This window comes from Eublepharis macularius, chromosome 1 (genome assembly GCF_028583425.1).
Source record: "Eublepharis macularius isolate TG4126 chromosome 1, MPM_Emac_v1.0, whole genome shotgun sequence".
NCBI classification, from domain to species: domain Eukaryota; kingdom Metazoa; phylum Chordata; class Lepidosauria; order Squamata; family Eublepharidae; genus Eublepharis; species Eublepharis macularius.
The window spans coordinates 12,822,928-12,848,874 of NC_072790.1; the positions used below are offsets into that span (position 1 = coordinate 12,822,928).

A 25,947-nucleotide genomic window follows, 5' to 3' on the forward strand; every position below is an offset into this window, starting at 1 on the left:
TTAGCCGCTGCCCAGCATCTTTGTTGCACGTTGATTGGCCTCATCGATCCGGTTTTTGTTGGAAACAGCCTGGATGGAAGAAAAGGGAAGGCAGGGAATATTTTTAATCACAAAACCACAACTAGCCAAATGCCGGTTCTTGGGCTCTTGTTCCGCCTAGTATTCCAGCCTAGATTTTGCAGAGCTGCTAACGTCCATCATCAGAAGCCTGCAGTAGGGCACTAATGAATTAGGAGTCAGCTGTTCGTTAGTTTTGGTTTCCCCGATTTTTATCAGGCTGAATTTCCTTCTGTTTGTTATAGTTTATTTCCTCCCTCTGCTTTACCGATGTGCACTAGCACTTGTGCAGCAGAGTGAAAAAAACGGGATTCTAATATGCGTATTAGGTCAAAAATCATGATGGATTGGCAGCGGACCTTAACAAGTCCTGCTTGATCTATAGGGGGAGGGTGGAAGGCAACAGAAAGCAGGGCATGAGTAGGCCAATCGGGATCTGAACCTGTCCCCTCTTCACTCCTGCTGTGAGAGTTACAAAGAAAAAGCATCTGGACTGTTACCATTGTGGGACAGTGTGTGTGTGTGTTTGGTTGTGGCCGTGATTCATTGCCTGCTTGGCTCATCCAGGCAGCACTTAAAAATGCCCTTTCACACTTGGCTTCATAAGTAATGGGGGTAGGTCTGGTTTCAAGATGTCCTGCCTAATTAGGTGCTCAGAACTGGGCATTCCGGGGCCCAAACTACTTGAGACACCGGGATTTCTAGGTAAAGGATCTCAGCATTTTTTAAAACCTTGGTGGGCGAAGGTGCAAATTAGAGATGGGCACAAACCAAAACACGAACCAAAATTAAGCACGAACCAGGCCGGTTTGTGATTCGCGAACCACAGTTCGTCAGATCCCAATTCTGATGAACCACCATGAACTTTTAGGCTGGTTCATTTGGTTCGTTTTTTGGTTCGTCACTGCAGACAGCCTGGTGCCAACCAATCAGTTTCCTAGGCAACAGGGGATGGACTTCCTGCAGACCTTCTGCTGACCCGGAAGCGATGATTTTCTGACCTGGATGTGACGTTTTCATGAACCAAATGAACCGGTTCGCGAACCAGAGGCAAGTTCATGAACGTTTGTGGTTTGTGAAATTTGACGAACCATGACCACATGGTTCGGGTTTTTTCCAGTTTGTGCCCATCTCTAGTGCAGATCAGGGCTATGGCTATGAAGCCTTCCCCCTGATCAAAAATGGGAAGAGTGTTGCTTGCCCCATTGTGGAACGGCATGGATTTTGGTATCAGAGCCAACTGCCATTTCACAACAGGGCACAGAATACTCCCCTGAGCTTGTATGCCTGGGAAAATGGAGAAAAGGGGAGGCCTTAGGAGCTGCTTCCACTTGTGCCTCAGTCCCACTCAGAATCGGGGCTCCAGGTAATTTTTTAAAAAATGAACTGTGTGAAACCTTTGCCGGCCGCATCTTCCCCTAGGCTAGCACCACCACATCTTCCCCCAGGCTTTTTAAATTCAAGCAGCTGCTGTAGCACCTTGAAAACAGGCCTGCAGTTGTGTGGGAAGGGCAAAGGATGCTGGGAAGCTCAGAGGTCTAGCAGGCCAGCCCTTACCTTCTCCATGATCCTGTCGATTTGGCGGTTCTGTGTATCAATCTCATTGCCCATGTCCAGGGCCATGTGACGGAGGTTTCCGATCATGCCACTGACTTGTTCCAGGTTTTCATCCATCTCGCCTTCCCGAGCATCATTTGTTACCCTACAGATAAATAAAGGGCGAAGGTCAGCTGATCCATATCGTAGGGCTAAATGTTCACCTGGGCCAGAGTCCCCCTTCTTGTTATACCCGTGGGCACTTTTGGAAACGTGGGGCCAGGCAGCCATAACAAAACGGCTAATGTATGGGCTGGGTCCCATCACAAAGTACTGGGAGGTTCAACTGTGAAATGTTGAAAGATTGCAAGCCGAGCATCCTTCTGTGATGAAAGCAGCTGGCTCTGGTTGGGTGCTCCTGCAGATAAAAAAAAATGGATGCTTCCTGGAGCCTTCTGAAGCATCGCCTGTTCTGATGAACTGGGGAAAAGACAGGATGGGCTCTTTGCTCTCAGGAGGAGATGCTTTGGAGAAGGAGCAATGTCTTCTAGAAGATACATGACAGGTAGCTCAGCAGGCACCCACAGGCACCATGTTGGGGTTCACTGATCCAAACTGTTGGGTTTCTTCATCCATGCAAAGGACCATCCTTGCTCACTTTCATGTCGAATTGCAAAACAGTGCTCCTTGGCCCCCACAATGCTCCTCCACTTGGAAGCACTCTTCGTTGTGGTAGCTGGTATCTGGCATTTTCTGGCATAGTATTTGTTATTCTTTAGGATTCCCATGGTTCGGTTTAAAAAATGTCTTGTTGATGATTTTGAAGTAGTAAATTAACAAACACCATAATCTTGTTAACATCATCCTGATAAGCCAATAGGGACCATAATTGTTTAATGGCTGAATTGAAACTTTGACCCTGCTGGAAAGCTGAGGGCCAAGCTACATGTGACAAATGACACTTGAATGGCAAGTGAACAGATTCACGTGTATTCCTCCCTGTTCACTTGTGCTCCGCTTGCGCTCCACTTGATCACTATGTGATCACTATGTGATCAAGTGTCATTCGTCACTTGTAGCTTGGCTCACAGACAGGTCGGGGCAACATCACCACCACCGGCACTTCGGAGCATCTGCCTTTTATAAAATAACTGATAGGCCACATGTTTTGCTGAGTATTCCTGCTCTGTCCTTGCTTGCTCTGTGATCACAAGAGGGCAACCCACAAGTGCGTTGTGGAACTCTGTGCCCTGAACATCAGGCTAGGACAGAATAGATTAGTCTCCAATTTGGCACCACAGGGACAGTCCCAGTTTTCTCACATACAAATCTCACATCCCAGACCTGCCATGTGGCTTCTTATTCTGCAACATCAAGGTAATCTTTCCACCGCTCCAAGGAAGTAAAGCATGTTGGGGGAGGGCAGGGGCAGGAATGAGGGAAGAGGTTGGCACTGGAGTCTGAAAAATGGGTGTCTGATCTCACATTTGGATAGGAGAGCTCTGGTTACCACCCTAGTTTTCTTGGGAGATGCAGATTAGAAGAAGACCTTTTCAAGCATCTACCCATGCTGGCTGCCCTTGGCCGTTTTCACACTGCTTACCGGCCATGGAAGATCGCACCGAGCTCCCGGAACGACAGTGTCTTCCTGTCGTAATTTTGCACAGAAGATGCTGTCGTTTCGGGAGCTCAGCGCAATGTTCCGTGGCTGGCAAGCAGTATGAAAACAGCCCCTGTTTTCAGGGCTGAAGAGCCATTTCCACACAGAACATTGATGGAAATTTTTAAAACAGTTGGCCTAATTAACTTGGCCTACACCACCCAGGGAATAAACAACAACACCACACATACACACACATACACAACAGGAACCATATGGAACACTCTAAATATGTCAATGACAGCAAAGAAGGAAGGAGAAAAGATTGGATAAAAAAACCTCACCTGCGGATAAATCCACCGCTGATGGCCATCTGTTCTCGCTCATCCACAACACGTGCAGGCTGGCTGGCTACAACCCCATCTTGGTTATTGCCCCAGGCTTTTTTATAAGCATCACTTGATTTAAGCCTATGCAAGAACAGAAGGTGAGTAACAAGGCACAGAGAGGGGAGGGACAACTGCAAACCAACGGGGACCATTATTTCTTCAAGCTCAGAGCGGAGTCAAGCAAATGAGTGTGTGAGAAAGGGGGGCATTCTGGTATACCGATATATCATAAACCTGAACAAAATCTTTTCTTTTTCTTTTCTTTTTTTGCTGCCACATAACTTAGAAATTTTATTTTCAATGGAGTCAATGGCCATTGTCAAGTTTGCAAAATATTTTTTTGATGGCTTGGTTTAAGAAAAATAAAAAGAAGGAATAACAAAACGACCAGAAAACATTCACCAGTATTTCATGGCACCTGCAGGTTTGGACACAGAACACAGAGAACGTGCTGCCAAGACAGACATGAAAACAAAACTGCCGAGGATAGTGTGTACATCACATCACAGCAACACACTGTCTTAGATTTAAAAACAAAAAGCACAAAAAAGTATCCGGATCGATTTCCAACACAGGCCCAGGGCCCAGATTCTTTCCATGAATGTGTGGCACAAAGGTAATGTCCAATGTTATGTTTTATTTCTGGGTTGTTAGGCGTTAATGCCAGGGCAATTTGGTTGGATATTTGAATAATATATCGGTACTTAGCAATAGTAACTATACATCCAGAGTTGATGTACAAACCTTTGTCCACAGAGACAAAAAGTAAAATTAGGCCATAGTGAGATGAGTGCCAGAAAAAAAGAAAAAGAAATAAAAGCATGTAGCAGTTTAGCATCAGAAAGGGAAATTCTTCTAAATTTTCTTCATGCACCAGCTACAGGCATGAAAAAGAAGTGAAGCATTCTCAAGAAAGCATAGCTGCCCCAGTGCTTTGACATTCTCTTAATGCGCTAGCAATCACAGCCTACACAGCGAGCAGGGCGCAGGCAAAAATGGATTGTCAGCTATGTTGAGAATATTCAACGTTAGGCCTGGGAAAGTATCTCGGAAAGAGGCTATGTAAATTCTATTGTGTAACATTTCAGGGGAGCCATCTTTGACTGAGCCATCACAGAGAAATTAAAATCCAGGCATACCAGTAGCGACAGATCGTATCAACAAAGGCAGCACTCTTGCGGGTCATTTTAGAACTGAAACTATCTGAGATTACAAATTGGATCTGACAGGAGTTCACTGTCACCCAGAAATGAACTAGTTCCAGAGATTAAAACAGAAATTAATATTATTAATATTATTAACTAGGTTTCCTTGGTATGCACAGGTTTGTGTATAAAATATGCTCTCCAGACTGTTAGGCACACAAGAGAAAAAGTGGGAAGATCTGAAATGCTATTATGTGTCCAATGCTGCCATTACCTAAAGGCTTTGGAATGGAAAAGGACCTGCTTCAGCCGGGGTTAAATGTCAGTTGATCAAAAAGATTAAATGTCTTTTTAGAACATGGCTTTAGAAATGTTGTTACCTGACCTTGGGAGGCCAAGTGGGCAAACTGATTATTACTGCAGTCCTTTGAAGTCTTACTAGAAAGTGAGTTGGATTAAACACGAGGCTTACTTTTGAGTAAATACACTTATGATTCACATTATACGGCAACCAATTTTAGCCTGCGGGTGTGGAAGGAACCCCTCGGTGAACAAACGTGGTTAAGCTGCACCTCCTTGGGAGTAAGCCCGGTCTGCAGGGTTTACTTTGCAGTAAACATGCAGTAGTTGGCTGCTGCACTTGGGATTAATCAAATAAATGGGGATTTGAGCATTAGTTGGACTTTTAGGCAAAGGGTGGATTCAGGTGACAGGTTTTTACTATAGCTTCTACTGCACAATGCTCAGATATTTGAAGCTTTCTTTAGATACTGGGTTGGATCCTGTGGATCCTGGACTTCAGCTGAGATCTGGGATCAACTCCCCCCCCCCTTCCAATTCAGCCATAAAACTCTCTGGCTAACTTTAAGTCACTCACTGTCTTTTGACCTATTTTGCCAGGCTGTTCTGGGGGGGGGGGGGGGATTGAGGAATTCTATATATTTTTCTGAGTTCCTTGGAGAAAGGGCGAGACAAAAATATTGGAGAACAAGATATTTCTTTCTTCATGCTGCTAAAGCCTGCATTTTTGCACACCTTTATTTGAGTTAATGGGTGCTTGAAGGCTGCTTGAAGAGAGTTGGTTTAGGAGTGTGGGTTTTTAAATGTTATGGTCATTTTTCTCTGTTTACATGCAACAGAGAACCACAGTTTCAAATTTATATGCCTGGTTTTAAGACAAAAGCCTTTCACGACAATGAACACCAAGGAGAAACATGAAGCATGGGCGCCATGCTCCTATTCAATTCAGACTGGAGTGTGAGCTTTTCTCCCAAACGACTGCACACACTGACCGAGCAGATTCCTGGCTTACTCTTGGAAGAGAATTTTTAAAAAGCTTCTTTCTGAAGCCACCCAGCTTGAGTTCTAAAACCCTTAATTTTATGGGCATCCACAACTGTTGGTTTGTATATGCAACTCCCCTTTCAACAGAGGCCATTTTCACACTGCTTACCAGCCACGGAACATTACGCTGAGCTCCCGGAACGACAGCGCCAGGAAGAAGCTGTCATTCCGGGAGCTCAGTGCGATGTTCCATGGCCAGTAAGTGGTGTGAAAACAGCCAGAGCCTGAAGTGCTTCTCAGCACACTTCTGCACACTGAGAGCCAAGCTACAAGTGACGCCTGACACAGGTTGGACACATGTCAGCTTCCCTCAAGTTTTGATGGGAAATGTAGGCGTCCTGGTCTTGCAGCTGTAATGGAGAGCCGAGCTGTAAAACCAGGACGCCTACATTTCCCATCAAAACTTGAGGGAAGCTGACAAGCGTCCAACCTGTGTCAGGGATCAATTGTAGCTTGGCTCTGTGTGAGCAGAACTGGAAGAGTCTTGGGGGTGTATTTTTCAGTCAGGGATTCCATGAGAGTATTGTAGTACTGATACATTTTCACATGCAAGGGCACGTGAAAGAAAGATCCACCATTTGAGGGGACTTCCAGTGGTTCTCCATAGCAGATGTCTCCATGTTCATGTAACTCCATCGTGATTTAGCCTTGAGCCATCACAGCTGTTGGGACCATCAGCAAATCAACATTTTAATTAATTAATAAATAAAGGCTTGCTATGCACATTGCCCAATCCTTCTCTGTGTGCCATAAAGCTGGGCTTTTGGTAGGGGGAGATATGCGGTCATATAAAAAAGGTGCTTATAGACTTACATTACAATCCTAAGCAGAGTTAGTCCAGTCTAAATCCATTGACTTCAATGGGCTTAGACTAGAGTGACTTTGCTTACGATTGCGCTATTAGAAGGGCTTTGCTTATAATGATACAGATTTCTATTGTTCTGAATCTGTATTCAGGAAATTTCTGCAATTTCCTGAATAATATGATTTTTCTCAACTCAGGACGAATGTATCGGTGTAACTTGCCAGTGAAGCCAACAGAAGGCCCAATGGTTTGTCATCAGATAAAACTGGGCTCGTTATTTGGTGAATTATTGCAACATAAGCTGCTCACCATGATGAAGGCTGGCTCTCGTAGTCCCAAGGAAGGCATTTCCGCCATCTCATTCCAGACAAACAACAGCTGAAACTGCATCCCTCCATGAAGGAGGGCTGGAGCCACACAGCATTAGACATTGTGCTATTCGCCTCTTATTGTTGTCCACGCAGGAAAATCCAGGAGATGCAGCAGCAAACCAGGACATAGAAATACTAAGCTCAGACTTTGGCACGTACCCTACAACTCCAGGGAGCAATGTGGATGCTCTCCTTCTCGTAAAGAAGCTTCCAACAGGCACTAAAGTTAGAGGAAGGCTTCTTAGGGTGAAGCTCAAGGTGAGATGTGTGCCTTGATGGGGGGCTTTTCTTCTTAACAGATGAGCATCACTCCCACATATCAGGATTTGGGCCTCGTGGCCCCACCCAACTCCTGCTGTTCTGCTGCAAACCTATACGGCCACCTACCTGAAACTCAAAAAGAGTCCAGTAGCACCTTTAAGACTAACCAAATAAAATTGGTTAGTCTTAAAGGTGCTACTGGACTCTTTTTGATTTTGCTACCACAGACTAACACGGCTAACTTCTCTGCATCTACTACCTGAAACTAACACCTAAATATCATAGCAAGGGATGGCTGCTAAATTATGGTGCCATGACGTCAAGGCAAAACTGCAACCCTTTTACTCAAAGATCCTGAGGAGTTAGCCGTGTTAGTCTGTAGTAGCAAAATCAGAAAGAGACCAGTAGCACCTTTAAGACTAACCAATTTTATTGTAGCATAAGCTTTCGAGAATCAAGTTCTCTTCGTCAGATGCATGATACAAACTGGTCAGTTTGACCAGTTTGTATCATGCATCTGACGAAGAGAACTTGATTCTCGAAAGCTTATGCTACAATAAAATTGGTTAGTCTTAAAGGTGCTACTGGACTCTTTCTCCTTTTACTCAAGACAGCTTTAAATGTGGTAAAAACAGAAGTGCAGGCTGCGTAATGCACTTCAGCACTTGGTTCACAATGCTTTTGCGTCATCTGAAGGGCTCAGTACCCAGGAATGCTACACAGATTCAGAACAACTTCAGTTTTCTAACAGGCCTGACTACCTACCTTGTATCTCTCGAGAGAGGATTACATTAAAGGACTGATCAAGAAGACAGAGAAACCCACCACCCCAGAATAGTCCAATCTGCCTATGTGTGAAAGGGAGGATTGAGAGCCGGACTGGCAAGTGATTCTTCCAGAGAATCCAAATGAGCAGATAAGACAGCAGGCTGAGCTAATAAATAATGAACATTCCATGTGCAGTGGATTTATACACATACACATATAGAGAGAGATGCCGTTTGGGCTTGCGTACTTATAAATGCATTTTAAGTCATTCATCCATGCAGTAACTCAGTGCATGCTAGAACTTGCTATCCATCCAAACGCCTGTTCTTCCAAGTCTACATTCTTACTCCGAAGTCCACACATCACATCATTAAGCTGCATTTTCATTTTAGGGCAATAGCATGCAACCAAAGCCAGCACATTTCAACATTTCTGCGTGGTGTACGCTCTGTCTGCTTGGGAAAGTTTCCCCAACAGTTTGATAAAAAATTCCCTAGAGAAAAATTTCTATTCCCCATAGCTTGGTGTCAAACAAGAAGCCATGGCTTCTCTCCATATCTTTGGCAAGAACAACCTCTATTGACATATGGTAGAGGCAACGGTAGTTTCCACCAAAAAATTTCTGTTCCAAATGATCTCTTGATGAATTTTTTTTAAGCCGTAAGTCACGGCTTAAGAAACTCTCTTTAAAGCTCTTCAGGAAAACATATTCTGATAGCTCTGTAATTGTTGAAGATTGTGCTAGTAGTACACACTCTGTAAAATGTTGAAATTTTCATCATTCCAGTGTTCACAGTGGACTTTCATTGTGGTATGCCTGGTTTTAATGCATCTACCATAACCCCACTGAATTGTCTACACCAGCAGTTCCCAAACGATAAACCCACAAGCCACTGTTGATCTCTGAGGCTACAGCAAGCGGTTCACACAACTGGTTAGTGGAGCCACATTATCCCAGCCTTATGTGGTTCGCAAGAGTGCCCGCCCGTGGAGGGAAAGCAAAGGGTGAACTGCCACTGCTCCTTCCCCTTCTCTGCTGGGACTGGTACGTCACACGTTCCTGGGTCAGCATTCACATTTCCAAGCAATGTCCCTACTTACAGAGGCATCAGTTATGAAACGGATTGCGGCTGCCGTGTCGGGGTTCTCTGTGGTTGGGAAGTTGAAGGCTGACAGTGGGGAGTACAGAATGGAATGGGAGGATTTTAAAGGCCAGGCAAGAGTGGTTTGTTGGTCCTTGGGAACCTCTGGTCTATACTATGAGACGAATGCACGGGGACCGGAATTGTTCTCTCTGCATGCCGCATGCTCATCCTGCCCAGGTGCCTTAAGCAAGGATGAGCGTCGCAAGGCTTAGTGCCTCCGATCGGCCTCGGGTGCTCAAGAGATCAGGCAGGCAGGCAGCACCTACTTGTTACATGGGCAGGCACAAAGACCACAGAATTTTCCTAGGTCCGTCAAATTCTTTTCTGCTTCCTTCATGTCCTTATTGATTTGGTCCATTCCCTCTTCGATGCGTTCCAGTTGTTCTGATTAAACACCAAGTATTTTATCCCCACAGTATGAAGCAGATGGAAAGGGACAAAGGGAAAAAAAAAAGACAAAAAAACTTGAGACATTCACTTGTGACAAAGAACTGGACGTTACAGAGCAGAGCCGGTACCCAGTACCTACTTGTTACAAGGACATATGAAAAAGCCGCAGCATTTCCCTAAATCTTTTAAATTTTTCTCGGCCTCCTTCATGTCTTGGTTGATATGGTTCATGCCTTCTTCAACACGATCGAGTTGTTCTGGTCAGGACAAAGGGATGACAGGGTGGAATGAATTGCTTTTTTGTTTGCAGCTGTTTGCTTGTGTTTGACAGAACGTGAAAAAAAGACGATGGGCGGAGAAACGGAATTGTGACAGTATTTCAATGCATCAATTGCAGTCAATGCATTGAGGCAATAACGGAAGCAAGCCTAGAGGTGGGACGATGATTTTCTTGATTAATATGATAAAGCACAGAGACGTTCACAATGAACAATGGAATGAAGTCTATTCGTAGGAACGGAAGTGTGAAAGAGGAGGAAGAGTTCTCACAAATCCCTCCGAGCTGAGAAACAAAATACAATACATCCAGCTACTAAAACATCAAAGAAAAGAAACGGAGTTATTACCTTGTATTTATGTACATCGATAAAATATTTAAATGGGTTCCTTTCATGGGAAACTATTTACTGTACTACCACTTAACAAATGTCTTTGATGATAGTGAAAAATGTAATTGGCTTGATTTGAGGGCTGGTGAAAAAGTTTACAGTTAGCAATGGTGCTAAGAATGAATATGAGTAGCTGAGTTAAGACCTGTGTTCAGATACAAACTTTTTTCAAAGACTGAGGCTCTTCCGATCTGAATTTTTGGCCGTGGTCCATCTCTAAAGAAGAGAAGACCATGGTTCTTATCTCTCGGTCAGTGACATTGTTATATGCCAGGAGTAACCCCAATGGAGTACAAGGAATTACCTAAGCCACAGGGCCCAATTCCATTGCCAAAGAAGGCGACAGACAGATGGAGACAGACTTTGGGGGGATTTAAGCACTGGTGGAACTGGATTTGACACTGTGTTTCGCTGACCCATCATTAGCCATAGTGGCGCATAGGATCTCCCCATAGCTTCTAGGACATCATTGGGTCGATGCAATTCCTTTTACTTTAATGGAGTTACACCTGATCTGCATCATTAGGCCACCACAGTGGGTTTGTGTGAAAATAGTAAGTGACCTTCATATAACAGCCACGGTCTGGTGCTTGCTCCTGCTTACAGAGCATTTTCATCAGTGGCTGTGCAGAACTGCATGGCCAAGTTTGTGGTTTTGCAGAAGCAAAAGTGATGCCCAAGAGCACAAAGCAGAGATCTGCAGGAGGAAACAAACAAATCAAAGGCAAAAGAGTAATCCCAGCTACAATGGAGAGAGTGGGGGCGGGGGGAGAGAAAGAAATTAGTCTCAAAGCAGGCTTTGTACTTATTTTCTGCATGGGAACCAAAGGAAGACAGACTCTCTTGCCCGTAAACTAGGAGAAAGAAATGGCACAGGTCACAAACATGCGATGATACCAGTCCTTGGAATTAAAGGGAGGGTTTGGAGAGAAGAGGGAGAAAGTAAGAATGTTAACTGTCCCTTGGCTTCGAGAAGCGCTTCTTCTTTCCAGATTTCTGGATATGGAAAGTGATAGATAAGAAACAGGGTCAGAGAGATTGATGGAGTAGGGAAAGATGAATCTCAGAGTCAAGAAGGGTGTGGTTGGGAGAAAAACATTGCTTTGTGCCGTATCGGGATGGGATAGACCTTAGTAGGTGTGGATAAGATGCACACTGGGTAGTTTTTCTTTTGGGGTTTTCCACTGGAGGTATTGATAAGAGCTTGTTTTGAGCTTTAGTTGGAAATGTTTTCTCCACTCTGAACTTTTGGACACAAGAAAGCTTCTCAGGGCCAAGCTACAAGTGATGAATGACACTTGAACCGCAAGTGGATTGAGTGGAGCGCAAGCGGAGGGCAAGTGAACAGGGAGGAATACACTTGCCGTTCAAGTGTCATTCGTCACTTGTAGCATGGCCCTTAGTGTGTCATCCTAAGCCACAACGACAGAGGAGACAATCGTCTTGAAATGACTGTCGTATGCATGTCAGAGCCAAGAGAAGGCAGGGCTGCTCTGCTATTTAGTGAAGAACTTGTCACATGATAGAAACCTTGTGAAATTCATGTCCAGAGACGGAAACTTCTGTACAGTGGGGCTAGGAAAGAACCTCAGGAGAGGACTGCTCTGTTGGTTCAACCTCCAGGGCAGCTGATTGGCCCCTGTGTGAAGCAGGATGCTGGATCTGGTGGCCCACCAGTCCAGTCCACCAGAGAATCTCTTACGTTCTCACAGCGGGGGAACAAGACCTGAGTGATGTCTGATGCCTAACACAAGAGCATTTACTGCATCTTCACCATGCCTGTTTGGGGGCATTCTATACAATGAGGGAAAATGCCACTTTCAGCCAATCTTAAGTGACAGGTCAGATGAAGAAGGGCCCTCTGGCTACTGTTATGCATGCCCTGGTAACTTCCAGGTTGAGCTACAGTAACATGCTTTCCCAAGATGGATCTGGAAACTCCGATTGTTCACAAAGTAGTAGCTGTTTGCCGATGGAAACTGGCCAGAGTGAGCATATACAGGTGAGAAAGGTGGATGAAGCATGAGAGTAAAAGTAACGCCCCTCCTCTAAGATGTACATTGGCACTCAATCAGTTTGTCATCAGTGCTGGTTTTGAAAGTTGATTGATTGTCTAGGCCCCTAGGATAAGGTAGTGTAGTGATATGAAAAACCTTGACCTGAGACCTTGATCAGCCGTTACCAGTCTGAGAGGGGAACTACAAGTGACAAAAGGCACAGGTTGGACACTTGTCAGCTTCCCTCAAGTTTTGATGGGAAATGTAGGCAGCTTGGCGGAATGTTGGACAAGTGACAGTTGAAAAGTCCATTGGACAGCAGTCGGCGAGCCAAGCTGCAAGACCAGGATGCCTACATTTCCCATCAAAACTTGAGGGAAGCTGACAAGTGTCCAACCTGTGCCTTTTGTCACTTGTAGTTCCGCTCTGAGTTAACAATACTGAGCTTTACATATCAATTTTTTTGGCTTAGTCTGTCCAGCACTGGTTGGCTGGGAATTCAGTAATGGTACCCTTGTTATGGAGCTTCCTCCCTAGAGATGATTGTCAGATCCATTTTATTTTGATTTTAGGAGACTTGTTATGATCTTATTTTTCCAGGAGGCATTGTTTGGGAATGTTGGACATTAGCCAAGATTTAATGATGTTTCACTGGAACTGGGTGTTCATTGGGATTCATAATTGTTCTTTATTCTGGTTTTAAAAATTCTTTTAATTGATTTTATTGCATTGTGTTGAGGCTTTTTATTTAAAGCATGTGGTATGTTTTATATTGAAATAAAGAAATAAATAGGTCATAATCCATGTACTGCCCTGAATGGAGGTTTCATTTAAGTATCATTTCCCAAAAACTTCAAATGGAAACTCTGGACCTCCACTTTCTTTACGGTAGAAATGTAAATGGTTTATATTTAATTTATTGCTGCAAAAATACTATTACAAGTTGCTTATGATTATAAGTTAATTACATTAAAAATAAAACAGAATTCAATCTGTGCTGAGCTTTTTTAAAAGAACTGTAGAAAAGGTTTAAGGGAAATGATGTACTGTAAAAAATAATGACATTTATAATAGATAAAAGGGACATGAATTGAAAGTCCTGTCACTTTGTCTAAGGCTTAGCTAAATTCAACCTGAGCTGCTTTATATTCAGTCTGAAAACAAAGAATTTGAACATGAGAAGGTACCTTTTACCGAGTCCTGCCATAGGTCTCTGTAGCTCATTCAGGCTACTCTTAGGGCCAAGCTACAGGTGACGAATGACACTTGAACGGCAAGTGTTCACTTGCCATTCAAGTGTCATTCATCACTATGTGATCGGGTGGAGTGCAAGTGGAGCGCAAGCGAACAGGGAGGAATACACGTGAGTCTGTTCACTTGCTATTCAAGTGTCATTCATCACTACATGATCGAATGGAGTGCAAGTGGAGCACAAGCGAACAGGGAGGAATACACGTGAGTCTGTTCACTTGCTATTCAAGTGTCATTCGTCACTATGTGATCGAGTGGAGTGCAAGTGGAGCGCAAGCGAACAGGGAGGAATACACGTGAGTCTGTTCACTTGCCATTCAAGTGTCATTTGTCACTTGTAGCTTGGCTCTGATTGGCAGCTGCTTTCCAGGGTCTCAGGCAGGGAAATGAATTCTCTAACACCAGTCATCTGAAATCCTTTACCTGGGGATGCTAACAATAGAACTGTGCAAAGCTGAGCTACGGTTTGGCAGAGTGAACTTTAATTTAGAGTTCAGTTCTCTGATTTGGCACGATTAGAGCGAGATAGTCATCCTGGTAAATTCATATCTTCTGCAAGTATCATCCACAGGAGGAAATTAAGGGAGTCACAGAGCAAACCCCAGCAGTCACAAAATGTCTGAGAGCCAAGCTACAAGTGACACCTTACACAGGTTGGACACTTGTCAGCTTCCCTCAAGTTTTGATGGGAAATGTAGGTGTCCTGGTTTTACAGCTTGGCTCTCCATTACAGCTGCAAGACCAGGATGCTTACATTTCCGATCAAAACTTGAGGGAAGCTGACAAGCGTCCAACCTGTGTCAGGCGTCACTTGTAGCTTGGCTCTGAGGCATCAGGACAGAATCCTGTTGCTATGAGTGCGGCTTGACATCACTCAGGGCCAAGCTACAAGTGACGAATGACACTTGAACGACACGTGATCAAGTGGAGCGCAAGTGGAGCGCAAGTGAACAGGGAGGAATACACGTGAGTCTGTTCACTTGCCGTTCAAGCATCATTTGTCAGTTGTAGCTTGGCTCTCAGACATCGTCATGAGCCACTGAAGGATGACATCAGCTCGGGGACAGCCTCAGGTGGCTGTGGAGTGGCAGCAACGGTTTCTGTTTCCATGCTCATGCTGCCAGGTGAGGGACCGTTGGCAGGAGAGAAGACAGCAGAGCGCATGATGCAAGTGACAATTAATTCTTCAACAGACAAGCATTGTGTGTGTTTTAGGTCTCGAAATCACATCCTCCGGTGTGGATTCCCTTGTCCCTAATCCTCTTGGTTGATTATATGTTTCTCATAGCTCCTCAGTGCTGGATATGCACCCTGCACATGCTCAAAAGCATGCTCATCATTTAGCCCCCATTTTCCATGCATCGCTCCTGACCCTGAAAACAACTTCCCGAATCAGCATGGATGTGACCAGCCCCAGAGTCAGAATTGATTCTGGTGCAGTCACAGCGGAGCACAAAAGAGGGAAGCTGCATTCAGCTTACGGGAGGTTTTTCACATTGCTTCTGTCACATTTGTTTCTCAACAAGAGGAGATTTCTGACATTTGGGGACGCATATCAAGTCCCCTTCTCCAAGTCATCAAATGAAACACTGCTAATTCCAAATACCTTTAAAAAATCTGTGTAGAAATCATGATATTTTATAAGCATGATCTCCATATTGTGCCTAAGCCTTTCTGGATGTTTGTATTTCGCTGTTCACTCTGCAGTGATAAGAATCTGAAAGTGACTTTGTCCTTCTCATCAAGCTCCTCCACAAATACATAAGAACTACCACGCCTGGAAGAAAAGCTTTGTGGTTTGCATGGGGTCATGCACCGATCATTGCTGCGCCGTATGGAGTATCTCCAAAGCACCTACTTTCATAACAGAAATAAATTCTGTTCTGTATTATTTACATTGCTGCACAGAGGTGGGGGTTTTTTTGTCTTGTAAATTATCTGCAATGTGGAAGCAAACAAATCACCTAGAAAACCTAAAAACAGAAGGGGAAACCTAAAGGACGGTGATGCATTTTGTTAAAAAAATATTTGAATGATCCATGTCATCCTCTTCATCTATGTAGCACCTAATAATCTTAAGTAACTTCTGCTCTTGGGGGTCATCTGCAAAAAGATCACATGCAAGGTTAACAAAAGGTTTCATGAACCAGATTGTTGGCGGAGGCATATGTGATTTTGACACCAGGTACAAATAACAGGAGGGTTCCAGAGACTCAACTGTGGGAAATCACAATAGTGTGTTAACAAATTCTGCAAAAGTATTTTATCCATTGTTGCTATAAAAAGCTATTCAGACATGGCTAAAGAGAACACTAACAATGCAATCCTATAAAGAGTTACTCCAGTCTAACCCCATTGAAATTAATGGGCTTAGACAGGTGTAACACCTTATAGGATTGCACAATAAATATCATTGCATTTGCAAGACTTGAATTATGGACCAGCCTTTCCCTTGAGAAAACTGTAACTTTATCATTCTGGGAGCAATTAACTGAGGCAAAATCAAGATCGATTTAAAACAGCTGTGATGAGTTCTGACTTCTTCCCTACAGGACCTCATGAGACACCATTTTGTTTGGGCCTCGCTGGTCAAGGGGAATGGAGGATCACCGTTCCTGTTTTAAAGTTGGGTCACAGAAGGAACCTTTCCTTGCGGAGCTGCTAGAAGACAAGAACAGGGAATACCATGCCTTAGTTCAGATGTCGCACAAAGCAATTGCTTGGATCCCATGGAGGATTCCATGAACAGAGAAAGGGGGCAATTTTCTCCTCTCCCTTGATGACCACCAATTCCATCCCATGCTGACCCCGAAGGTCCCCTTTCCCTCAGGAACAGCATTTCTGAAGTATTTTGGTTTACAGTGGGAAGGGGAGGTGGGGAATTCTTGCTCTGAGGACAGAAATCCTTTCTGACAGCAGAATTTTCTGGTGGTTGTAGGGTTGCCAACTCTAGCTTGGGAAATTCCTGGAAAATTGGAGTGAAGCCTAGGATGGGTGATGTTGAGGAGGGGAGGGACCTAAGTGGTGCATAACATTATAGAGTCCATCCTCCAAAGCAGCCATTTTCTCTAAGGGAACTGATCTCTATTGACTGGAGATCAGTTGTAATTCTGGGAGACCTCCAGGATCCACCTGGAAGTTGGCGACCCTAAGTGGATCCAAGCCTCTGCTTTATCTATGGTTAGTGTGATTAATTTTATCTTGACAGGTTTTTTTTAATGGTTTGCTTCTGGTCTGAAGTCTGTTTTAAGGATAGTTTTTATGCTATGTTTTTAACAGCTTGTTGTTTTATATTTTACTTTGTTTGAACTGTAAGCTACCTCAAGCAGGACTCTGAAGAGGTGCAATAGAAATATCCTAAATAAATAAATAAATAAATATAAATGTGGACCACTCCACTAACCAAGGCTAGTTAGGGGTATGTTAAACCAGGGTCTGAAACCATGGTTTTGAAATTGGTTTATTTACCACACTGAGGGCCAAACTACAAGTGACGAACGACACTTGAACGGCAAATGAACAGACTCATGTGTATTCCTCCCTGTTCGCTTGCGCTCCACTTGCACTCCACTTGATTACAAGTGGAGCGCAAGTGGATCGCTACGTGATCAAGTGGAGTGCAAGCGGAGTGCAAGCGGACAGGGAGGAATACACGTGAGTCTGTTCACTTGCCGTTCCAAGTGTCATTCATCACTTGTAGCTTGGCTCTTAGTCTTAACTAAGGTTTTGCGTAATGTGTGAATACAGACATTCTGACTCAATGCAGGCTGGTCAAGGTGAGTCTTGTGTGGCAGGCAGGAGGGAAAGGACAAGCAGTGAACTTGGCATTTACTGAGGAAAAGCAGGCATTGGAACGGGATTATTTTTGAATCATTTAGCAAAGCAGCAAAATGGAAATTTTGATTTATGAGAGGAAGTGCCATTACTCCATGAGGCAAAGAATGTAGCATGGCCTCACCGTGTGTCTATTAAAGCGCAACACAGAGGACAACTCTGACCTACATATACTACATTTGACATTTCCCATTTTGGACACTCTGATGCAGAAAGCCAAGCCTGGGCCTAGGAAGTTCCATGACGGACAGCAGCAGTAGAGACTGTGCGTTGGCACTCGGCTGTGTCCCATGCAGCCCCTGGATGTTTACGCTTTGTCTGACTGTGCAATGGTGTGCTGCCAGGGTACCCAACCATGGTGAAGACTGAAAGGTTCAGCTTTGTAATGAAGAGATGCAGGAGATTTACACTGGGGTTTAAATGGTCTTTATAAAATGGCTTCTACAGCACACCAATATTGGCCAAGACATGAAACGATGCAGTTTTTACCTCAAAGATGCAGTTTTTTGCCTCAAATGTACTAGATTTTTACCTTTAATTAACAAGATAGCTTCAGTCCATAATTTAAACGTTTCTGGGACTGCAGAAACAGAATTAGTATCCTGTCACACAAAAAAGATGTCTGGTAGTGTTTCTTTGTGTTTTATTCCCAAGTACATGTACTCGGGGCCCTGGTGAGCCTGATCTCAACAGATCTCAAAAGCTAAGCAGGGTCGGCCTTGGTCAGTAATTGGATGGGAGGCCTCCAAGGAAGACCAGGGCTGCAGAGGCCGGCAATGGCAAACCACCTCTGTTAGTCTCTTGCCAGGAAAACCCCACCATGGGTTGCCCTAAGTCAACTCTGACTTGAGGGCACTCTCTACCACCACACACATGTGCTGCATGGAAAGCAGTGGCATGTATGAAAAACCCTGCAAACTGCATGTATGTAGTCAAGTTGGACACGCACCGGGAATCTATGATTGACTTTGGCGTCATCCAGATGTATCACACCAAATGCTCTACATACAGATACAAGAGGATTTTCTGGGTAAGGCATTCATATCATTTGCAGTGATCCTTTCTAAGAAAAAGCTATTCGGGTTATACAAGCTGCAATCATCCAAACATTAACTTGAGAAAATGTCTTCTTTATCACAGTGCAGATTCCTTATAGAAATCAGTTTATACTGATTACGGCATTACTCTGCCTTTTATCAGTGTTGGAGCAATTCGGTTCAATGTCCATTCATTTCACTTAACACTGGAAAAGATTTTTTTTGTTTTTGTTTCCGTCACTAATAATCTGAATTCTATTTACACTGTTGCAGATCATCGAATCCCATACGGACAATCCACCACACGTGCGTACGTGCGCATCCCTTTCAACAGATATCTATAATGGACAATGCGCTTCACTGAAGTGATTCTTTTAAGTGTCTTACATCAAGATTCTGAACTTACCTCCTTGCTCATCCAACATAACCAAAGTCCTGATACCGGCATCTTTGCTCTACATTCCAGTAAGAGATGCAAGAGGAGACAAAGTGACAGAGATAGAGAAAGAAAGAAAGAAATTAGTGAGAGAACAAGTGGTCCTCAATACAGAAACAAAAATCAAGAAGATCAAAGACCAACAGGAAAAGGAGGAAAGAAAACCATAGAAAATGGTCACATCAACAAATAGTTTAAAAGAAATCGAATATTCCCCAATACCATTAGGTATTCATTGTGAAAGACGGGGAGGGGAGTCGTTAGGAAAAGTTAATCCAGTCTCATCTCATGAGAACTCACACTTGGAAATCAATGAAGGAGGTGAGGGGTGTGGGGTTGACTGGGAGGGTGAGTGGGAAGATAGGGGGTGAGAGAAGGAAAAAGGGAACAAATGGATGGACGGGGTCAGGAGGCCAATGTCTCAAAGGGTGTTGCAAGATTGCCAACAGTTTGTAGATGCTTAAAAGAAGTTGCATAATGATAGAACAGCAAATAGCAAATGAGCATAGAGGCATTTCCTCAGCATATACTAAAGTTCATTTTCCCATTTCTCTTCCTCTGCTTCCTACTTTTTAGCTAACCATAGTCTGGATTAATATCATGGAGTCACCCAATCGTTCGCCAGAGGTACCCATTAATTTGCTATAACAATAATAGCAGTAGTAGTTGTAGTAACATTTGATTTATATACCGCCCTTCAGGACAACTTAACACCCACTCGGAGCGGTTTACAAAGTGTGTTATTATTATCCCCACAACAAAGCACCCTGTGAGGTGGGTGGGGCTGAGAGAGCTCTGAGAGAGCTGTGACTGACCCAAGGTCACCCAGCTGGCTTCAAGTGGAGGAGTGGGGAATCGAACCCAGCTCTCCAGACTAGAGTCCCACCACTCTTAACTGCTGCACGAAATGAACTACTCTCTTCATTCCCCAATCCCAACACTAGTTTGAGTTTGGAAACTTCCTATACCAACATTTTAAGGTTAGGTGACTTACATCATTCCCTTCTCCTCTATTTTATCCTTACAACAACCCTGTAGGGAAGATGAGGCTGAGGGTGTGTGACTAGCCCAAGGTCACCCAGTGAGCTTCCACAGCTGCAGGGGGATTTGAACCTGGGTCTCCCAAACTGGCTCACATTAACCATTACAGTTTTATGTCGCATTTCAGCCCCATTATTTTATTTTGGCTGTGTTATTCTTTTACAATCATTGCTCTATTTTAATTACTGGAGGCCATGTTGGAAGAATGCAGGGCGCAAATATTTTAATTACATTAAGAAAATGCCTGTGAAAAAGGAATATTGTTGTAAATGTAATGGGCCAACTTGAAATTCTTTGCAATGTATCACACAATTACCTCTCCTCCCCACACCCCCAGTGACCTTTGCTCCATGCCCAGAAGACGGCAAAACACCTGAAGGTGACCTGATGCTGCGCAAGCTTATGCTAGAACGAAAACTAGTCAGTCTTGAAGGTGCTGTGAGACCCTGGTTTAGTTGTGCTGCTACGAGAGTAACATCCCTGCCATTCTAGAACTCTTATATGGTAGAGAAAGGCGGAAAGAGCTGGACCTGGGTGCAAATCTCTACTCAGCAGGGCTTTTTTTCTGGGAAAAGAGGTGGTGGAACTCAGTGGGTTGCCCTTGGAGAAAATGGTCACATGGCCGGTGGCCCCGCCCCCTGATCTCCAGACAGAGGGGAGTTGGCGGCGCAGAGGGCAATCTAAACTCCCCTCTGCCTGGAGATCAGGTGGCGGGGCCACCAGCCATGTGACCATTTTCAAGAGGTTCCAGAACTCCGTTCCACCGCGTTCCGGCTGAAAAAAAGCCCTGGTACTCAGTGATTCTCTCTCAGCTTTACCCACTTCACAGTTGGAAAGGGTGGAATAAAATGAGATTGATTATACAGAAACAAGGAAGCAGTTTAAAGGGAAAAGAGTGGAAATTTGACCCATCGAGAAACTTCTTATAACTTTCAGAGCCATCTTGACATAGAGTGGGATAAGAGGCTATTTTGACAGCTGTCTGACTGTTAGAGCCAAACTACAAGTGATGCCTGACACAGGTTGGACACTTGTCAGCTTCCCTCAAGTTTTGATGGGAAATGTAGGCAGCTTGGCGGAATGTTGGACAAGTGACAGTTGAAAAGCCCAATGGACAGCAGTCGAAGAGCCAAGCTGCAAGACCAGGACGCCTACATTTCCCATCAAAACTTGAGGGAAGCTGACAAGTGTCCAACCTGTGTCAGGCGTCACTTGTAGCTTGGCTCTTAGAGTCTGAGATTTCTCTGGCATGCAGAAGTGTTGCATCTGTTTATGCAATCATCTTGCCATCTTTCTCTCTTTCTGAATGCTGCAGGTGCACTTACAGTTAGTTGGTGTGTGTGTGTATGAGGAATGGATGCAAGCAAAGCTCAAGATCTTAAGAGTAAGCAGCTGCTTCCACCTTTCCCCAAAATGAGGCTGGCCAGCCTGCTTATGTCCAGCATGTTACTTCATTGTCAACTGAAGAACGAGGGTGGGAGGGGCTCCATTAGGGTTGCCAAGCTCCAGGTCATGGCTGGAGATCTCCCGAAATTACAACTGACCTCCAGGCCACAGAGATCAGTTCCCCTGGAGAAAACAGCTGCTTCAGAGGGTGGTGGAGTCTGGCATTATACCCCGCTGAGGTTCCTCCCCTTCCCCAACCCTACCCTCTCCAGGCTCCGCCCTCAACCCCCCCAGGACTTTCCCAACCTGGAGCTGGCTGTGACAGAACAGTTTTTCCATACCAACACCACTAGGCCAAGTCTCTGGCATCTCTACGGAAAAGGACTCCTCAGTAGGGTTGCCAGCCTCCAGGTAGTGGCTGGAGATCTCCTGGAATTACAACTGGTCTCCAGGCCACAGAGATCAGTTCACCTGGAGAAAATGGCTACTTTTGGGGGTGGAGTCTATGGAATTATGCCATGCCAAGGTCCTTTCCCTCCCTAAACCCCACTTTCTCCAGGGTTCACCCCCCAGATCTCCAGGAATTTCCCAACTTGGAGCTGGCAACCCTACTCCTCAGGCCTGAAAACCTGCAGCGTTGGGGTCACCCCCCCCCATCACATTAGACTGCGGCTTCCTATGTTCACAGCCAATCCCTGCTGATTTCTCTCTGGGCCTGGAAAGAAATAAATGAAAGGGGACTGCCAGGCACTAGTTATCCATCTTGCATTGCTGTTCCGGACTAAAGCGATGAAGCTGGAAGCGCTAACTGCGAAGGCTGCGGTATTCACTGAAGAGAGCAGAATTATTCGCTGACTGAGTCCAAACCAGAAGTGACTGCAAAGTGATGACCTCATCTGGGCTCTTATCAAAGGAGGCGCGCTGGCAGGGCTTCAGCAAAAAGCCTTTGCTTTATATTGTGGAGAAACGCCATCTTGTGTGTGTGCATGTGTCAGAGAGACAGAGGGCCAAGCTACAAGTGACGAATGACACTTGAACGGCAAGTGTATTTCTCCCTGTTCACTTGCCCTCCACTCAATCCACTTGCCGTTCAAGTTGTAGCTTGGCCCAGAGAGAAACTTTTTGAGGGCATGCGTGCACTTGCACACGCAAACACACACAAAGAAACCAGTAATCTGAGGGCAACTCCCTACAGAAGACAGGAAATCCATCAAGGCTGCAGGACAGAGGGGCCAGTTCTGGAGGGAAAACGGATAGTTGGGTGTCGGCTGGAGCTGGGGGGGGGGGGGCGGGGAGACCATTCTGAAGGGAGATGTTTGTCCAGTTTACCCCTGAGTAACGAACTTTTGGGCCTGGCTTGCAGACCACCTCGATAGGGCAGGAGTTTAGAGGAGGGAGAGAGGTGAAGCATTTTTGTCCATGTTTTTTTTATTTCTTCCATTCACTTCTGAGGGCCAAGCTCAAAGTGACGAATTACACTTGAATGGCAAATGAACAGACTCACGTGTATTCCTCCCTGTTCACTTGCGCTCCACTTGATCACCACATAGTGATCGAGTGGAGTGCAAGTGGAGCGCAAGTGAACAGGGAGGAATACACATGAGCCTGTTCACTTGCCGTTCAAGTGTCATTTGTCACTTGTAGCTTGGCCCTAAGAGCTGCCTCGTCAACTGAAAAGTGACAGGTATTTTCTATGACTCAACACCTGGTGTGTAAAGAAAGAGCTCTGAATCTGACTCATCACAGCAAAATTGCTGTTTAATAACAGTCAAGCCCATGGAATTCCACTGAGATGTCAGCCAAGTGCTTCTATGTGCATCAGGCCTTAATTAGACACTTTCTGAAGGGGACAGCTGGTATTGCCAGGGAAACACACCTCTCAGCCGAGTACATTTTTTATCCTGCCCTTCCTTCTTTCCAGGAGCTGAGAGCAACATACATGGCTCTCTGTTCCCCATTTACCCTGCCAGGTAGATTTGGTTGGGGGAGCAGTATTTTGTGGCAAGAAGGGTTGTGAACTTGAGACACTTGGATGTCAACTCACAACTCTAACCACTACACCACTCTGGCTTACACAGCGGCTAAGAAGCTGAACTATTAATCAGAAAGTCCCCTGTTGGGCTCTTCAGCCTGCCATGAACTCAAAAACTGCCCCTGGGCAAGCCACTCACTCATCCTCAGTTGCTTCAGCTGCAGTATGGGGAAAATAATATGGCCCAACCTTACAAGTTTGTTGTAAGAATGGGACCAGTATGACACGTGCAAAGCTTTTTGAACAGTTGTGCAAATGCTGCTGTTTTCAATATTTCAATTGTGCTAACGTGAAAGAAGTGTTTAAAGTAAGAAGAATTCTGCTGTTTGCCAGTCTAGCCTGACGCTTAGCAGAACCTTTAAAGTTGTTACTCTAATGAAGAAACGGATGAGTCTCTTTATGTCCCAGACATAATCAACCTAATATTGTCTCCTAATAGCTTTGGCCCTCCATCCATCGATACTGTTTTCTCCCCTCTGTTCCACTGCAAATTTTCCAGCACAACAGCAGAGTCTCAAGTGCGAATGACGACGGAGGAGCTTTTACCATCTGGGCCGTAGTAATAGCCATTTCTTCACTTTAGAGATTCTCCTAAGCCCTAAATCTGACCATCTTTTGAAAATAGTATAAATCCTTTTAAAGAAGGTTGATGTTGTTGTTTCAGGTGTTATATCTTACAGTTCAAACTTCTGTATTACAGATTGCTATGTGTGCAATCGTGTTGAAAAACTTAGTGGAGGATATGAGCACATACTGAAAAAAATGGTGCAACCCACCATAGTCAACTGGGTTGTTTTTTTTAATGAATCATACCCTCTGCCAATCATAAAAGCATACATTTAATGGAATAATTTCTGGTATTATGTGTACATTAGGAATCAGCCTGTGACTTAAGAGTAGAGCATCTTCCTTGCCTGTAGCAGGTCCCAGGTGAAAAGGGTCAGGTGGCGACGTGAAAGACCTCCACCTGAGATCCCAGAGAGCGGCTGCCAATACGAGTAAGGAACGCTGACCTTGATGGGTCAATGGTCTGACTCGGTATAAGGCAGCTTCCTGTGTGTGTTTGTGTATTTCTGCCACGCCAAGATAAAGCAGCAGCTGCAAGAAGCTTTGAGTGGCGTGGGCACACCTGATACCTCTTACTCCAATTAATGCATTGTGAGGACGCTCCATAGATGGGGCTTTAAGAGTGGCGAATGAACGTGCAAAGTCAGCTCTGTGAGTCCTTGGGCGCACCCAAGCCTGGTGCCCAGGAAGGCCCCTCGAGGGGATGCTTAGAGAGCTTAGCCCAGGTGTGCTTCACAATGAACTTGAAAGATTAACCCCTGCAAGCCCGTGGGCTGTTAGCTATATTCCTGATAAAGTCCTTACCTCTTCAACAAGCTGCAGCATACGACGGGTGCTTTCGAGTGACTAAGAAAGAAAAGAAAGGGGCAGAGAGACAAGAGTTATGATTGGCATGCAGAGTTCAGCAATGAAATATCCAAAGTTTAAACATGTCGAATACATTTTTTTTAAAAAAAACAAAGGCTATCTTCTGATTATTTTCCCAGCGCAGCAGGATGAATATGGTGGGATAGGTGAAGAGCTGGTCTACCCAGGGATTCAAGCAGTTGAAGTTCTTGGTATTTCGTGGTGCAGGGGACTAGCAATATTATGGGTGGGTGGGTAGGTGAGTGATGGCATTTGAGTGATGGGCAAAATCCCATAGGAACAAATGAACCTCCAATCAGAAGCGCAGTTATGCTCTAGTGCATCTGGGATTGTTAGGGGCAAACCCTAGTAGTGCATAAGAATGAAGGATAGGAAATGGACTCATTGGTTTGCATCCTCTTCGTTCAACTGTTGGGGAGGTGGTCCTTCGCATGTTCCTCTCATGCTGGGCACTTTGAATCCCCTTGTAAAGCATTGATCTTGAGCAAGCAGAAGTGCCTAGAGGATCACCTTCCCAAGAGGCGAAGAAAACGCTTGCAGAACAAATCCATAACAATCCAGGCATTATGTTCAGAAAAGAGTACAAGTGACACTTCCTAAATTAAGTTGCCATAGCCATTCTTCCTTCTCCACTGAGGATTTTATCAAGCCCCCACTTTTGAAAAGGACCTTGGGAGCCCCACCTTCTACAAAATCTGCATGGCGACTGCTCAGTGGAATGGGTCTGCTGGTATCCCAGTCCTTATGGAACTGACCCTTCCGGAGAGTGAAATGTCCAACAAGAACGTGCATGCTCTCATTGGCATCTCCAGTGAAAAGGATAGCCGGGACGGATAAGCCAGTCCCAAAAGATTAGTCCGTTCTCTAATGACTTGGAGGCTCTTGGCCTGCAGGCCGTGCGCTCCACAAGGTTTCCGTGTCCCCATTTCTGTCACCGCGGGCCTCACCTCATCAGTCATCTGGTCAGCACGCTGCTGCATTTCTTCCAACTCATTGCGCATGTCAGCATCTTCGGCCATT

At 44.8% G+C, this 25,947-nt stretch overlaps 1 protein-coding gene across 2 annotated transcripts; it reads right to left on the reverse strand.

Annotated features, from left to right (window-relative positions):
• On the reverse strand, positions 1-25,946 carry SNAP25 (synaptosome associated protein 25). 2 transcript variants are annotated; one of them, XM_054987896.1, is made up of 7 exons: positions 25,875-25,946; positions 24,865-24,906; positions 19,005-19,053; positions 9,688-9,805; positions 3,538-3,663; positions 1,615-1,759; positions 1-69 (listed from the first exon to the last, which is right to left on the reverse strand). In XM_054987896.1, exons 1-7 carry the CDS (start codon positions 25,944-25,946, stop codon positions 1-3), a joined length of 621 nt encoding a protein of 206 aa, XP_054843871.1. The 2 variants fall into 2 exon arrangements, with proteins under 2 accessions (XP_054843871.1, XP_054843880.1); XM_054987905.1 differs by lacking the exon at positions 9,688-9,805 and adding an exon at positions 9,951-10,068.
• Position 25,947: the final 1 nt, after the last annotated feature.